Source organism: Coenobita brevimanus, chromosome 97 (assembly GCF_032717465.1).
Source record: "Coenobita brevimanus isolate Jiangsu-jjx chromosome 97, ASM3271746v2, whole genome shotgun sequence".
NCBI lineage: Eukaryota > Metazoa > Arthropoda > Malacostraca > Decapoda > Coenobitidae > Coenobita > Coenobita brevimanus.
Window position 1 is genome coordinate 32,428,489 of NC_137050.1, and position 18,353 is coordinate 32,446,841.

General features: G+C 39.4%; 1 protein-coding gene across 1 annotated transcript in view; it reads left to right on the top strand.

The window, feature by feature from the left end:
- Positions 1-18,353, top strand: part of Sec31 (COPII coat complex component secretory 31) — a 485,856-nt gene that overhangs the window by 316,645 nt on the left and 150,858 nt on the right. The window contains exon 15 of the mRNA XM_080283301.1: positions 907-1,047. Within this exon, the coding sequence (XP_080139427.1) occupies positions 907-1,047 (141 nt within the window). The remainder of the gene's footprint in view (positions 1-906; positions 1,048-18,353) is intronic.

Below are 18,353 nucleotides of genomic sequence, written 5' to 3' on the forward strand. Positions count from 1 at the left end.
ATCAAAAGCCATGAGTAGAAGGTTTTCATTCTGGGAAATCCATTATATAGCGTTTAGCTTGGATGACAGGATTAGACATCTAAAGCCATGAGTAGAAGGTTTTCATTCTGTGTAAAGCATTATAACTATATTCAAGACTGTGCTTCCTTTCTTCAGCTCTCAGTCTCTAAGATGATTTATTACGGTACCAATTAAAATACTCGGGTGGTTTCATTCGTGTTGAGCCTTTTCGTTAGGATGCCTTCAGAGATGGTGAATGGTCAGGAAAAAATGTACTGTATGTTGCTCTTCCCATATGCAGTACACTGAACTTTGCCATTGGTAATAATGAGGAGCCTACATATGGTGATACTGTGTACTTTGGACGGGGCAAAGCAGCTGTGACATTCACTTGGGAGCCAAACCTCCTTATATTTCTCTACTCCTTGCAGTGGGGAAGGACCTTGGTCCATTTCTAATGAGGCACTGTCTTCTACAAGGGGTTGCAAGTTTCCTACATGGTGTATACACTATATTGTACATGTGGGATAGCCCCACAGAAGCAGTTGTTTACTGTGGTGTACAAGTCTGCTTGGCCAGGCAATGCTGGGTTAAGCAACACTACAACAAGAACAGCCCCATATATTAGTGGAAAATCTAGCTAGGATGGTGATGATTATGATGGCGATTGTTATCTGTGTTGTTTGTTATGTATTTTTGTGTTCTAAATATTAGCCATTTTCATCATTTCCAGTGAGACAACAAATCTGTCAGATTCTGTTTTCCATTACTATAGATAGAGAGGCTGTGCCATTTTTCAGTATTGAATACCTGGCAGAAGTGGGGAGACTAATTATGGGAATGCATTTGACTTCTTGTGCTGTACCATTCATGTATGCTGTATTTGTTATTTAAATGTGAATCCAGGGTGAGATGGTAGAGCTGCGTAACCGTCTGTACCGAGCATTGGGTTATAATACTGGTGGTGGTGTGGCAGCTGCTTCTCGTACCAGCACCACTGCCACTGCCAGGCGTACCTCAACCCCTCACTCATATCCTCACCCTCAGGTATGCTGTTGTTCCTCTAGTATTGCATGAATAGGTTAGTGGCTGTTATTGTAATGCTCAGGGATGTACTGTAATTGATAATAATGATAAATATATTATAGTAACAATGATAATAATATTTTCCTTCATCAGTGACTAGGAAGTGATTTGAAGGCATAAAATTCCAGATAAAGAATATTTATGTTTATTGGGAAGTTGCAGCCATTGTACAAATTATTTTTGTAAATTGTATGTCATGTGAGGTATTCCCAAGAAGAGTGTGATTGTAAAATACTTTCCAAAGCATGCTGAAAGTGTTATAATGATGAATACACTGTTGATTTTATATATTGTGTGGTAGGTGGGGGTGCTCACCATCCACTCACTCGATGTAGTGCTGCTCTCGGGTGTCTGCCCTTTCCTCTCTCCATTTCTTCCTTCCTCTTCTGTCTTTCTTTACTTTATTCTTTCCTCGTCCTTCTGCCTACAGGTGACTTTACACTCCCTCTTTTGTCTTTCTTTCCTTCATTTTTTCCTCTCCCTTCTGCCTATGGGTGACTCTACACTGAGTGACAAGCCTAATGGTTTCCTGTACACCAGGAAACCATTTACTATGCTGGGTTGTAACCATATAAGCAAATTATGGCGCCTGGTGGTTTAGTGGGTAATTACAGCGCCTCAATCAGATTGAGCCGGTGAAGGTTTATATCCAATGGGTGGTTGGGGTTATTGCTCATATAATGCCACTCGGGGATGAGTGAGGCTGGTCACTCTCATCTTAAATGTCAGGACCAAATTGCCTAGCCCTGGGCTTGTATGCTTCTCATGGGGCAACGTAGAATTGGATGATGGATGAATGGATGGATTCACTATAAGAAAGGAAATTGTATAATCTTCAAGAATATTGAAATTAGTGCAAAAATTATGGGGCCAGAGTTCTGGGTGTTGTGGAAAACGTATTAATTATAGAGAAGGTAAGGAACATATCAGATTGTTTGGTGAGTGGTGAACAGGGTTATTTTTGTAATGGGAAGGGATGTGTTGACCAGATATTTGTTGCAAGACTAATATTGAAGAAAGCATATGAAAAGGACTGATCATATTTATTTTGTTTATGAATCTGGAAAAACCTTACGGTATGATAAGGTGATAATGGAAGACAGAGTATGAAGAGTTTTATGTACGGTACCTGGTACGTATGATAAGGCAATTATGGAAGACAGAGCATGGAGGGTTTTATGTACAGTACCAGGTATGAATGATGTGGATTGAAAGCTGCTGAATACTATAAAGATTTGTCACCAAACTTTACACATGCTTCATGCATACATGTATGTATGTATGTATGAAACTTATGTAAAGTTAGATGGATATACAAGTGAGTGGTTCATTGTGAGTGTTGTAGTGTGACAGGGGTTTCTGATATCCAAAGCTGTTGAATATACACTACTGTAATATATATATACGAGGAGTGATCAAAAAGTTTGATGAATGTGAGTATAACAGGGAAATCCAGATTTACGATACCCTAAGATGCGATACCCTGGAATAATGATAGGGTAGAAATACCACCCAACCTTGTCTATCATAGGCCTACCCCTAGTTTTGTGATGGAATTGGTGATAGAAAACATGTTAACCCAAGTAATTAAAGAAAATACAAGAATTAGGGGTGACGACAAACCATCACAGCTTGACTTAGTATTCACAATGGACCCAAATGATGTAAGGAACGTAACCTACCATTGCCCCTTTGAGAAAAGTGATCATCTGATTATTGAGATGGAAGTGGTGGGAGTAAGGGAAGAAGAAAGAGATAAAAAACACAGAGAAAATAGATGCAATTATGGGAAGAGAGACTTTCCCTCCCGGAGGAACTTTTTCCAAAATGTAGACTGGAATAAAATAAATATGATGACAATTGTTGATGAGAAATATGACTTTCTGATAGAAGTGTATAAAACAGGAGTTAGTAAATATGTCCCAAAATTTTCTGCAGCTATGGAAAGGAGGAAAGAATGGTTTAATAACAGATGTAGAGAGGCACACGAGGCAAGAAAAAAGAGCATGGAATAAAGTGAGAAGAAAGTATAGTGAAAGGGCTTGGGAGGAGTACAAGCAGGTGATATGAATATGTAAGAGAAGAATAATTGTGTGAAATAATGAACAACAAACTACAGTCAGTCTGTGTGTTAGAAGAAGAATTTAGGTAACCTGAAATTGAACCTATGGTGATAGGAATGGCAGAAATTATTGTTGACGTGAATGAGGTGCTACAGCTGATGAGGGATTTGGATTTAAGAAAAGCAGTGAGACCAGATGGTCCTGAAGGAATGTGCTGACCAGTTAGTGTGGCCTGTTTATGTCATCATCAAGACATTGATGGAAAATGGACAGTTACCTAAAGATTGGAAAAGAGCAAGTATTGTGCCTTCAAGGGAGGAGATAGGGAAGATCCATTCAATTACAGACCTGTATCACTTACTAGTATTGTTTGTAAAATCTGCGAGAAAATTATTAGAAAAAGACGGATAAAGTATTTAGAAGAAAATGAAGTGCTAACACCAAGACAATTTGGTTTTAGGGAAGGAAGATCATGCATTGCTAACCTATTAAGTTTCTACAATAGGGTAATAGATGTCATACAAGAGAGAGAGGGGTGGGCAGATTGTGTCTATCTTTATCTCAAGAAAGCATTTGACAGTGCCTTATAGGAGACTGCTGTGGAAGTTGAAGACCTTGGAGGGGTGCATGGGAAACTATTTAAGTGGATGGAAGATTATTTGATAGGAAGGCAGATGAGAACAATTATAAGAGACAAGGTTTCACAGTGGAGAAACGTGACTAGTGGAGTACCCCAGATCTCTGACTTGGCCCCAATAATGTTTCTGATTAATGTAAATGATTTACCAGAGGGTTTAAATAGTTACATGAGTATGTTCACAGATGATGCTAAAATCATGCAACATATTAAAGGTACTGATAATTGTAAAAAACTGCAAGAGGACTTGGACAAACTCCACAGCTGGAGCCAGACTTGGAAAATGGATTTTTATGCCAAGAAGTGTCATGTATTAGAAATGGGAGTGAGTGAAAAAAGACTGCACTGGACATATAAAATGGGCAGTGAGATCATTTGTAAAAGAAAAGATGAGAAAGACTTGGGAGTGACTGTTTAGGATGACTTGTCACTAGAAAAACATATAAACAAAATCATTGGAGGAACCTATGGATTACTGACCAATATGAGAGTGGCTTTTAATTATGTGGACTAGGAAATGCTGAGGGAGTTGATAGTGACCATGATAAGACCAAGACTGGAGTATGCAGCTGTGGTATGGTCACCTCATCTGAAGAAGCGTATTGATAAACTAGAGAAGGTTCAGCGGATGACAGTGAAGATACCATGTTTAAGGGAACTCACCTACGAGGAGAGACTGGAAAATCTGACATTACCAACACTGCGTGAGAGAAGGGAAAGAGATGACTTGATCTCGATATTTAGAAATGTAAGAGAATTGGAAAGGGTGGATGGAGAGGATCTTTTTGTGCTGAATGATGGGAGAACAAGAGGTCATGACCCCAAGTTGGGGAAAAGTAGATGTCTTAATGATCTCTAAAGGTTCAGTTTTCCATGTAGAAGCATAAGTATTTGGAATGACTTGAAGAGGTGGTGAAGGCAAAGAACAGTCATGTGTTTAAAACTAGACTGTATAAATATAGATATGGAGACAGTACAACATGAGCTTAGCTCAATTGATGTATACTACAAATAGGTGAATATGCACACACACACACACACACACACACACACACACACAGTGAGTATGCATGAATGTTTATAGTATTTTCGGTAATAGCTGTTTGATATTGTAACCAACCTCAAACATGGCTGGCAATGTAAACATCAAGGGACTCGAATTTCCAGGATTTGACAGTGAAATAAATATCATGGATTTGGTTAAATATTGATTATGAGGGTTAGTGAACTAGAAAAGTAGGTGGCGTATTTAGTACTAAAAAACATGCCTGAAAATACCGAGAATACCATACAGAGTCTGATCCAGGCCAGTGAGACGGCGAACCATGAAATCCAGAATTTGAAGCAAGAAAATATTTAATTAAGGAGAAAACTAGAAGAGAGCAATAACAAAACGGAGAAGGTGAGTAGTGTGTTAGAAGAGAAAAAGGCAAAGTGGGCACATGTGGAAGAAGAACAGAAAGAAGTGGTCAGCTTAAGGGAAATCATTCAGGATGAAAGGGAAAAAAAATGTAGTGAAAATATTGAAGAAAAAGAAAAAATAGTGAGAGAAACTGTAGACAGGAATGGATATGTGGTAAAATTTGGAAATAGGGAGGAGGAAGAAAAGGTTAGATCTGTGGGACTTGAGAGAGACACGAAAATGGTGAGAAAAATACTGGGCAAGATCGATCCCGAAGGAAACAAGTGGGAAAAAGAAACTGAGGAAGTAAGGAGGATAGGGCCATATAAGAAATGGGAAGCAAGACCAATAAGAATTAAGTTGTCATCAGAAAGTGTAGTAAATGATATACTTAAAGTGACTTGGAAACTGAGTAAAGGGGCAGGGATGGAAAATATTATAGTAAGAAAAGATTTGAATGAAGAAGAAAGAGAAGTTTTAAAATCTTTGAAGGAACAAATAAAGGAAAAAAATAACAGGAGGACAAAGGAAGAATGTAAAACTTTTTTTTTGGAGAGTGATGGATATGAAAGTAAGGAAGTGGTATGTGAGGAACTAGAAGTGAAGGAAACAACGGGTATGGATATGAGTATGAAAAATAGAAGAGTGAGTAAAGATATAACCAGTGCGGTAAATATAAGTATCATGTATAGTAATGTGGATGGGTTAATATCTAAGAAAGGGGAAATTGGAGACTATATAAATGAAAAGAAACCTAAAATTGTTTGCTTGGTGGAGACTAAATTGCCCCGAGATATTGATACAAAATTATTTGGATGGAACAATTATAATATTTGGAGGAAGGATAGAGAAAGCAAGTTTGGGGGAGGTACAGTACCCTCGCATCCAACATGCGTTAGTCCAGCATGATTCGGGTCCAGCACGGAGAGCAATTAATTAGTATTATTTAATACGATTTAATTACTGCAACACGAGTGTGTTAGCATAACACGCACAGAGCTCCAAGAAGTGGGCGAAATCTGCAGAATTCACTCTAGCACGATCACCCCCGGTCCAACATGGTCATACTGGACATTCCCATGATGATGATAGCCAATGAAAACTTCTGATCAAGTAGCCTTCCCCGCCTGCTATCGTGACGTGATCGTGATGCCGCCCAATTAAAAACGCTTCTGGTGTCACGTGATGTTTTGTTTAAATTTCTCCCGCCACATCGCCACTCAGTCGCATAATTGCATTGGAAGGTGCTTTTTTCTTGCTGCATTTTCTGCCCTTGTTACTGCATTTTACCTTGCTCACGATGCCTAGGAAGCTTTCTGAGAACCCCAAGAAGCGTCGGGACCTCCCTCAGGCCACCAAGCTAGAAAGCATCGAGAGGAAGAAGAAAGGGGAGAGGAAAGTTGACATTGCCAAGGCCTACGACATGAATGAAGCCAACGTGAGGATCATAATAAAAAACTAGGACAAGATCCTGGCAGCCGAAGGCTATCACACGGCACTTCATACCAGGTTTGCCGAGGATACGATGGTAAATCGGAACGGTAACGTGGTAAAATTGCCGACGATACCACGGGCATTTGGAATTCATCTGGATGGATTCCTGCCGAGGATACGACGGGCAAAACAGTGTGACCAAAACCCAGGCAACTCGACAGAGAATGTATCATACTACAGCATTGAACATTTAGCCTGACACTGAATACATATTAATATTTTAGAATAAATATCAATCGTTTTGAAACCCGTCTCATCGGCGTGCATACCAGTTTATAAACAAAGTTGCTTCTCCTTATTCTCTACCGAGTCAGCGACAGCGATCACTTTTCACAGTCACGAGACGGGGCTCTGGCAACAGCATGAGAAGCATGCACTTTGCCGAGGATTACAGAGTGCTAAAACAGGCAGAAGCAGGACCTTCCATGGCTGTGGATGAAGATAGTGATTCTGAGTATGATTTCGAAGGATTTATGAGGGAGGTTGAGGAGGAGCAACAGCCATTACCTGCTAGTGACGCCAGCAGCCATCCTCCGGGGACCCAGTAGGACTATCTGCAGCCTTGGATACCACCTTCCATTCCCAGCAGGCCCACCAACACTATCCTAAAAGGTTAGCTATCATTCATAGCACAGTACCATTTATTATAATTACAATAGTACCAATATATGTATAGGTATATGGTAGGTACCGTATTTCGCGGCATGTAAGACGCAGCATTGTGAAAGACGCACCCTAATTCTGGCAGGGCAGTTCTGTGAAAAAAAAGTTTGCCCCAACCAAGATTGCAGTAAGGTTTCTTAATAAGAGCCATTACCACACAGATACACACTCACCTTTCAGAATCTATTCATTACTGATCATCAGCCTTTGGTTTCTTTTTTTATATACAAAGAATGGTACAGGAAAAGAAAACAATGCCCCTTCTTGACAAAACGGGACTGATATGAGCCACTATCACTTAGATACACACTCACCTTTCAGAATCTATTCAGTACTGCTCTTTTTCCTTTAGTTTCTTCTTTAATGTACAAAGAATGATACAGGAAAAGAGAAAACAAAACCCCATCTTAACAAAACGTGACTTCAAATTACGAGGCCATCTCAACTTTGTTGATAAAAATGTATCAGTAAACTGATCTAAACACTGTTTTTAATATTTTATGAATTTAAATGAGCGATTGGTGAAAAAGATAACTAGATCTGATGTGAGAGGTGTAAGACTGAGAGGAAGACCACGAATAGGATGGATGGACAGTGTGAAGAGAGCGCTGGATGCGAGAGGGATGTCCGTTGAGCAAGGAAGAGTGGCTGTGCGTGACAGAAATAAATGGGGAGAAATTGTGAATGAATAAGTGATGACGCAGCCCTGAGGGGATATTCTCCCGCATTTGGTCTGATCAGCTAGTCAGGTCAGGTGCGGGTAAGGGGATGGGTCTGTTATGATGTGGCAGGGGTAAACCAGTTCTGCTGTCGGGCCCTGCTGTGGATGTCACTGCTTGCATTGCGCAGTTGACCCTTGTGCGGTGTGATGCGGTGAGGATCTGTCCGTTCTCCCCTTTGGGGCTAAGATGCGAATGAATGTGTTTGAATGGATGAGTAAATGGAGAGTGAGTCGTCCTGTCTCGGCTACCTCCCTTTCCTTGGGGGAAGCAGCCTAGGTATATAGATAGATAGATAGATGAATTTAAAACCACAGATGAAGTCAATAAACTCTATTCTTTCATTCACTGACGAAAACATAAAATACAATGAATGTTCACATCAGTTCATTTATCCTAAAAGAACCCCGTCATATTCCACTCCTGTTACGGAATTTCCTCACATTGCCTTGACTCAAGCACAATATCAGACGACTACCATCATTAATCATGCACTCTAACTAACCTGTAATTACCTCGACAAATAATATAAAAAGGTAGCACTTGTAAATACACAAATTACAATGTTTTACAACCAATGTTCAATATAGCAAGGCTGCTTGGGAACAGGATAGACAGCTGTTTTTACTCTCTTCTCTCAGTATCACTCCTTCACTGTCAGCTATGTTTGCCTTGCAGCATCAACAATTAAAAATGTATGCTTCACTGATCATAATTTACTATAAACATTCATTTCAAAACATACTATGGTGAAAACATCCATTGTTACACCTTAGTAACACTGCTGCCTCCCAGTCGCTAGACAGCAGTCTCTACCCCTTCCTCTCAGTATCACTTCCTCACTGTCAGCGATGTTTCCCTTGCAGCATCAACAGTTAAAAATACGTTCTTCACTGATCACAATTTACTAAAAACAGACATTCATCTCAAAACATGTCAAGAATGGTGAAACTATCTCTTAGCAACACTGCTGCATCCCAAGCGCTAGACAACTGGCTCAACCCTTTTCTCCCAGTATCACTCCCTTACTGTCAGCTGTTTTCCTTGCAGCATCAACAGTTAAAAATGCATATTTCTCTTACCAGAATTTGCTAAAAACAGACATCCATCTCAAAACATTCGAGTACTGTGAAAACATCCATTTTTCGTCTTAACACTGCTGCCTCCTAGTCGCTATGGTACACACACACACACGCACACATGTACACACCACATGCAACATTCGCTCACCTCTGAAACATTTACATCAGTCCGTTTTGGAGTACCCAGTGGCTTTATTATATGCCAAAAACATCAAAATGTATTTGGTTGTTCAATATAAATATCATCACTTAAGGACATGAAACATCTCAAACAATTTATTCATCCAAACATCGTCAGTGCAAGACTAAAGGTGTACAGCACCATTGATCCTAAATTTTCCATGCTTGCATCTGTCATGATCACCTAAAACCTATATTCACTTCATATTACTGACATGGTGAAAATTTCACTCGTCTTCAAATCCTGAGACTTCATCACTACTTCCCCCAAGTCCTGAAGCATCACTGGAAGTCATCACCTCAGTCATCATCACTGTTTCACTGTCACTTTCATACAGTAAATGGTCCTCAGTACCATCCATTGAATTGCTTATACCACACTTCATACGATTTTAACTTGGCAATCGTTTTAACTGAGCACAGGCGATATTCAGACTTGGGGCATTTGATACAGCCCACATTAACCTCCTCAGTACATGTTTCCTGAACTGAATAAAATCATATGGCGAGGATGAATAAACTACCCTATAAAATACATTGCTGGGCTGAAGGGATTATAATAAGCGGATTATCAGTTCCCTAGCCTGACTCTTCCCACTTCTACTTCCTTAACCCCTACACCGCGGGCTTGTTTACCAATGACTTGCGTGTGCCGCGGGGTTGTTTGGGCTCCGACAGACTCTCAAAAAATATTTGCCAAAAATCAGTTATTAGTCCTAGAATAATAAAATTACATATGCTTATGGCACATACCTTCAGCTTTCTCCTGGAATGATTGTTGAGCCTTCGTCAGTTACTGTAGGACTTGTGGAGACCTCTGAAGTAGGGTAACGAAGTCTCCACTTTACACTTCCCGACAACCCGTAATATGATTACCACAGCCAGATACAAACACTATAAACACTATTCTACAATTTTCAAGTAGTTTGGGATCCATACTAAAAAAAAAAAAACACTGTGAAAGCAATGGAAATTACGAGCGCGTGTGATCGTCGCACTGGCACTAGTTCGCTCTTAGTAGTCTGTCATTTATTATTCATAAAACCCCTCACACTTTATATTTCTATTACTATATAACACTTATATATATCTACAGTCTTTATTCATAAGTTTCCTTCAGTAGTATTAGTTTATTGTCACTGTAGGGATTCAATTTCTTTCAGTAAAATACGTAGCATTCACTTTCGTCCTGTATACTGGCATTGAGAGTGAATGTCACTTTCATCTTCACTCTCATAACTCATAGCATTCAGACATGCTAGAGTGAAACTTTCACTTTCATTACTCCTAGGGTATATACTCGTATTCTTATAATACTACTCATTTACATTTCTATTTACGTTCTCTATTTTATTTACGTTATTTACATTTCTATTTTATTTACACTGTGTTGTGCACTGTCACTTGAAATAACTTATAAAACTGTTTTCCATTGTTCACGTATATTTACATTCATTACTTTCACTTGCTGTTTACACATTATTTACACATTATTTACAATTCCACTTGCACTGTTTTACTCAATAGAAAGATCGTACTCACTCTTTTATCAATTGTCAGCCCTTTACCTCTTTCCACACGAGGTTTAGTAGGGGGTAAAGGTCACAGGGCCATTTGCATGGGGGTGAAAAAAGGCCTTGAAGTCAGCAAGAAGAAACATACGTACTCTCACTTCGGAAGTTGAGAGTAACCTGATAACGGAGGGCTAGCGTGGAGGCCTTGTAAGGGGTTATTCAGGGTTACCAATATTACTTCTTGAAACAGCTAAGTCTAGCACTGATATGATTGGCAGGAAATCTAGACAATACATTATAAATTTGGTAGTTCCAGGTGAATGTAAATATCACTTAGGCTTCTCCCTTCCCTCCTTACATGTATATTTATTTCGAAAATAGATTAGAGGTCTACTTAGGAGATATATTTTCAGAGCTACCAATGTTAGATCTTGAAACATCTTTGTTTAGCACTGATTTGATTGGCAGGAAATCTAGACAATACATTATAAATTAGGTAGTTCCAGGTGAATGTAAATATCACTTAGGCTTCTCCCTTCCCTCCTTACATGTATATTTATTACGAAAATAGATTATAGGGCATATTTCAAGGGGAAAAACAGCGAAAATTAGCGAACGAGTGCACGTGAGGTGTTGTCAGGTGATAATTAGCCAATTCCAGGTGTTTGGCACTCTCACTTACCTTATTTCTTTCTTGTATATATTATTTGGTATAAGAATAGGACATAGGGCTTATTTCAATGGATGAAATCAGTGAAAAATTCCAGGGAAGATTTACTTAGCGTAGCACGGCCGGGCAGGCGAGAGGATAGGGTAATGGAGGGGGGGTAGGGAGGGGAGTCAAGAATGGGGAGAAATGGCTAAATTGTCAACAATGGATGGGAGTACAGATGAGATTAGGAGTGCTGACTAGTGTTGGACATTGGCAGTACTGATAGATGATACAAGCCCCCACTTGGAAGCCCTGGTGAATTCAAAATAACACAGAATCACAAAAGCGACGCCCCGCGGTATGATCCCTTGTTCCCAAGCGTCACGAAAGTGACACCCCGCGGTTAAGGGGTTAACTACACCCACACCAAACTCTCACCTACACCTTAGGATTCTGGTCGTTTCGGCCGTAACGTCCAAAATGGCAAACGATTTTACAACCTAACCTAACCTAACAAATTTGGACGTTACGGCCTAAATGATCCCCATTGCCGATCATGAGAGCTTTGCTTAGGCAGCAGAGATGCAGAGAGTGAACGTTGTCAATCATTCTGATCGCTTCATCTGCTAAGAATACAGCAGAAATGGCGGACGCTGATATGAATCCCCGTCAGGCACTGCTATTTCAGATATTGCATCAGTTATGCTACTCAGTGAATTTTATCCTATTTCCATAACAAAATACTGTAATTGGGTGTGCCCTGAGTTGCATAGACATTGCTAAAGTACTTCACTTAGCTGAAAAAGTGAAGCTGTAACTTCGTTAGCTTGCTAGAGTAGGGTGTACGCTAGACACTAAACTGCTAAGTTGCTAAACCGCTAAACCCCTTGACGGTATTGGCCAGTTGAGCTGAAAAGAATCCCGTGAATGCTTTGTGTTCTTGAACTTGCATGTTTTAATATCTGCTGCATATATACACTCACAAAATATCACAAAAGTAACTGACCTAATTAGGGTTACTGAATTTCCATACGTGACGAAAGTCTGTTTTGATGACTTGGCAGTTTCACTAGCCAGCATCTCTCCAGCATGATTGCTTTGCTAGTTAGTGAATGGATGGCAAGCAAAGTGGTCATGATTGCCTTTCAGAAGGTTAGCAGACAGTTCACCAGTGAGCACGTTATTTTGCTAGAGTAGGGTGTACGCTAGACATTAAACTGCTAAGTTGCTAAACCGCTAAACCCCTTGACGGTATTGGCCAGTTGAGCTGAAAACAAACCGTGAATGCTTTGTGTTTTTGAACTTGCGTGTTTTAATATCTGCTGCATATATACACTCACAAAATGTCACAAAAGTAACTGACCTAATTAGGGTTACTGTATTTCCATACGTGACGAAAGTCTGTTTTGATGACTTGGCAGTTTCACTAGCCAGCATCTCTCCAGTATGATTGCTTTGCTCGTTAGTGAATGGATGGCAAGCAAAGTGGTCATGATTGCCTTTCAGAAGGTTAGCAGACAGTTCACCAGTGATCATGTACGTTAGCTTGCTGGAATAGTGCGAATGCTAAACTGTTAAATTGCTAAACCGCTAAATATCTTCACGATGTTAGCCAGTTGAGCTGTAAACAAACCCGCGAAAGTTTTATGTGTTTCTGATCTCGGGTGTTTCTTAAATCTGCTGCATATACACACTAGTGTATATTATTTTTAAAAATAAAATCAAGTCTGCATACTGTAGAAAACACCTGTGGTTGCTAAGCATTGAGATGATCATCTTTATAAGAGTTTCTTCTCAGTTAAGCCTAACTAACCTGCCTTAGTCTAACGTGCAGGACGCATGGGGATATTTTAAGGTAACTTTGAGACAAAAAAGTGCGTCTTATATGCCGCAAAATACGGTATTTAGGGTGACTTTTCCTAGGGTTGCTGACATAATTCATTTTTCCCCATAAGCTCTATTGTTAGTCCAACACATTTTTGGTCCAACACGTGACCCATGCATGACAATATTACCGTGCTGGACGCTAGGGTACTGTATAATGATTATATCATGTAAAAACCTAAGAGCAAAAAATATAGAAATTGAAAATACCACGGCTGAACTTTTGAGAGTTGAAATAGAGGACAGTTACGGAGAAAAAATAGATGTACAGTAATAGTATTTTATATGCCTCCCAAAACTAGGACATGGACAAAAGAAGATTATGAACAGTTAATAAGAGAATCCATTATTAAAATAAAGATGATACTTGAACGAAGAAATAGAATAATAATAATGGGAGATTTTAATTGTAGAGAAGTTAACTGGGAAAGTATGAATGCTGGGAGCAATGAGGAATTGTGGGGAAATAAATTATTAGATTTTTTTTTTTTTAATGCTAGGAAGAAGGAACCAAAGGCTGAGCCTGCATGAACATTCCTTCCAAGAAAAAAAAAAGAGAAAAACTATTCAAAAGAGAGGCAAATTCAAGATCCACTCATTTTGAGATGCCTGGACACACTGCATTCGAAAGACTGGAGATCATAGGAAGCAGGAAATACAGACAGAGGGAGACAGTTCCAGAGTTGACCTGTTGCATAAGTGAAGGACTGGGAGTAATGGTTAACTCTTGCATTAGAGAGTTGGACAGAAAAGGGATGAGAGCTTGTTACTAGACAGGTGCTACTCGCCCGTCGTAGCGGTGGAGGGATGCAAGCAGACAGTTCTGAGATGCAGTGACCATTGAAGTAGCGATAGAAAAGAGATAAAGAGGCAACAGTGTGGTGAAGAGACAGAGGTTGAAGGGAGCCAGTGAGAGGAGGAGAGTTGATGAGATGAAAAACCTTTGACTCCACCCTGTTGAGAAGAACTGTACAGTATGTGGGGAGCCTCCCCACACATGAGAGTTGTACTCTAAACAGGGGCAGATAAAACCTGTGTATAAAGTCAACAACTGTGCAGGGGTAAAGAAGGCACGGAGTCAGCTTAGCACACCCAATCTCTTCGAAGCAGATTTTTACAAGAGATGCAATATGATCTTTCCAAGATAAGTCCCATGTGAATGAAACCCCAAGCCTGTTTAAGGATGATGCAGGATTGAGCTGGATATTATTGAACATTAGTGGGTACTCCTGTGGAAGATTTTGATGGGTTCATAGGTGTAAAAGCTGAGTCTCTGATGCATTAAAAATAACAAAATTATTTTTACCCCAGTCAGAGATACGAGCCAAGTCAGACATTAGGTGTGCCATAGCCTCATCCCTTGTTTGTTGAAGTAACTGCTGAGATGGATGTTGCAGGAACTGAATGGAAAGGTGAAGGGTGGAATCATCAGCATACGAGTGGATAGGATTAGATGTACAGCTTAGAAGATCATTGATGAATAAAAGGAAGAGAGTTGGCGATAGGACAGAGCCCTGAGGAACACCACTGTTGATAGGTCTAGGAGATGAACGATGGCCGTCTAAAACAGCAGGAATAGAACGACCAGAAAAGAAGCTATAAATGAAGGCATAGATAGAAGGATAGAAACCTTAAGAGGGCAGTTTGGAAATTAAAGATTTATGGCAGATTTGATCGAAAGCCTTTGAGATGTCAAGTACAATGGCAAATCTTTCACCAAAGTCCTGAAAGGAGGATGACCAGGAGTCTGAATGGTAGATGAGAAGATTGCCAGTGGAGTGTCCCTGACGGAACCCATACTGACGGTCAGAGAAAAGGTTGTGATAGGAAAGGTGCTTTAAAATTTGTGTGTTAAGAATAAACTCGAAAACTTTTGAGACATGGGATGTAAAGCAATTGGACAATAGTTAGAGGGTTGGGAATGGTCACCCTTCTTTGGGATTGGCTGAATGAGAGCAAACTTCTAGCAAGAAGGAATGGTACAAGTTGAAAAGCAAAGGCGAAGGAGTTGGTGATGGAAAACATATTAACCCAAGTAATTAAAGAAAATACAAGAATTAGGGGTGATGACAAACCATCAAGGCTTTACTTAGTATTCACAAAGGACCCAAATGATGTAAGGAACATAACCTGCCAATGCCCCTTTGGAAAAGGTGATCATCTGATTATTGAGATGGATGTGGTGGGAGTAAGGGAAGGAGAAAGAGATGAAAAACACAGAGAAAATAGATACAATTATGGGAATGCAGACTTTCCTTCCCTGAGGATCTTTTTCCAAAATGTAGACCGGAATAAAATGAATATGATGACAGTTGTTGATGAGAAATATGACTTTTTGATAGAAGTGTATAAAACAGGAGTTAGTAAATATGTCCCAAAATTTTCTGCAGCTATGGAAAGGAAGAAAGAGTGGTTTAACAACAGACGTGGAATGGCACACGAGGCAAGAAAAAGAGCATGGAATAAAGTGAGAAGAAGGTATAGTGAAAGGGCTTGGGAAGAGTACAAGCAGGTAAGAAATGAATATGTAAGGATGCGGGGAGAAGAAGAAAGGATATATGTGAAAAAGATATTGTAACTAAATGTAAAAAAGAGCCAAAATTATTTTATAGGTTTGTGAATGGTAAAATAAAAGTTAAGGACAGTACAGGTAACTCGCACGGAACACGATCTCACGGAACGCGCTCGCAATTATACACGGTAAGGGCTGGGATACATAAAAGACAACGTAAGATTAAAAAACCATTATGAAAACTACAAATTAACGCAGGAGAGGCCTTTGAAAGATCAAATCCTCGAACGTCACCACAGCGCGCGGTTTGTTTTGATTACGTGACGATCTAGGCGAGAAATTATTCAGTGAGTGAGACATTCCCGAGTACAGTAGCACAGTATTTGTAAGTTAAATATTTACAGTACTGTACTGTTCTGGTAAGTTTATGTGCAACTTAAAGTACTATTAAATAATGTTAAAGCAAGAAATAAAGTCTTATAACCAGTTTACCTGATAGGCGTCAGAATATTGCCTTTTTTATTTGTTCGTTTTTTCCACAGTACTGTACAGTATTTGTAAGTTAAATATTTACTGTTCTCATATGTACTGTACTTGTAAGCACTTAAATAAAGTTAAATCATTAAATAAAGCCTTGTAACCAGTTAACCCGAATTATATGATTACCCATGATCGGCGTCGGAATATTGCCTTTTTTGTTTGTTTGTTAAACTCTTACTGTACTGCTTTTCTACAGTACTGTATTTGTAAGTTAAATATTTACTGTTCTGGTATGTACTTGTAAGCAATTAAAGCATTAAATAAAGCCTCGTAACCAGTTAACCTAATTTATATGATTACCCATGATCGGCGTCGGAATATTGCCTTTTTTGTTTGTTCGTTAAAAACTTATAATAAGAGAAAAATACATTTTTGTCGTGGTATCTTTACCTATTTGCTCAGGTTTGCTGTAATGGTTTGGATCATTTGATGCAATGCAACTTGTAGAAAACTGTGAAAACTTTCGGGAAGTGAACAAAAATCTGGGACATGAGACTGACCTTGACTTCACCCTCTCATGTATCATCTGTCAGTTCACCACCTGCTATCGTGATGAGTGGATGTACGATTTTTTCGCTTGTGGCCATGCCTAACCACACATAGTTACACCCATTATCTCAACCCAGACAGAAAATACAATCTTTTTCCTCCCTTGCAAAACACAAACAACCACCCTGTTTACGAGACAGCAATATATATTGCGAAAATAACAAGGTAAAATGATAAAGATGAACGTAAAATGATAGAGAAAGATGAACATGTTATGACGGAAGAAGTACGTTTTCTCCGTCTGTAAACGTATTTATTTCTGCTTTGTATCTGTATTCGTAATAATTAGACTTATTGTTAGTTCTGAAACTGCATTACGATTCTATTTTTAGCCATTCTCGTGGTGTGGGAGCTGGAAGTTGTGACACAACTTCCTTATTGCTAATCGGACTGACCCTCCACTTTATTCTTCCGTGGCAGAGTCTAGCTTTGGAGGACGTGCAGTTTTCTCATTTAGGACTGAAAATTCAACTCTTTCGCTCCCTTTTCCAAGCATGGGCACAACGATAACGTAAAAAATAACTCGAAATTACCATAAACATATATCAAAAAGGTGAAAATGTATTCATAACATTTTTTTTTTTTCCAGCCATTCCTAACATTATGTACTGAAATCATTCAGTATCACAGTACTGCATTTCTAAGTTAAATATGTACTGTTCTGGTATGTACTTGTAAGTTAAAGCACTGGTACCAGTTAACCTGATTTATATGATTACCTATGATCGGCGTCGGAATGTTTCCTTGTGTTTATGTACAGTATTTGTGTGTTGATGTTTTTTCTGGAGTACTGTATTTGTGAGTTGTAACATTAAATAAACCTTCTAACCACTTAAAGTGCTTTCTAGTGATTACCAGTGACAGATAACAGCAAAACAACACATTTGGGGGGTCTAGGGAGCAAAATACGTTGTAGTTTAAATATACGCGATTTCGCACCTAACACGGCACGGTAGGAACGAAACCCAAGTGTTCCGTGCGAGTTACCTGTATAATACGATTGAGGGATGGAGATGAAACTTACGAAAGAGAAGAAGAATTGTGTGAAATAATGATCAGCAAACTGAAGTCAGTCTTTGTGTTAGAACAGGAAATTAGGGAACCTGAAATAGAACCCACGATGACAGGAATGGCAGAAATTATTGTTGACGTGAATGAGGTGCTGCAGCTGATGAGGGATTTGGATTTAAGAAAAGCAATGGGACCTGTTGGTGTGGCTGGATGGATCCTGAAGGAATGTGCTGACCAGTTAGTGTGGCCTGTTTATGTCATTATCAAGACGACTTCGATGGAAAATGGACAGTTACCTAAAGATTGAAAAAGAGCAAGTATTGCGCCAGTCTTCAAGGGAGGAGATAGGGAAGATCCATTCAATT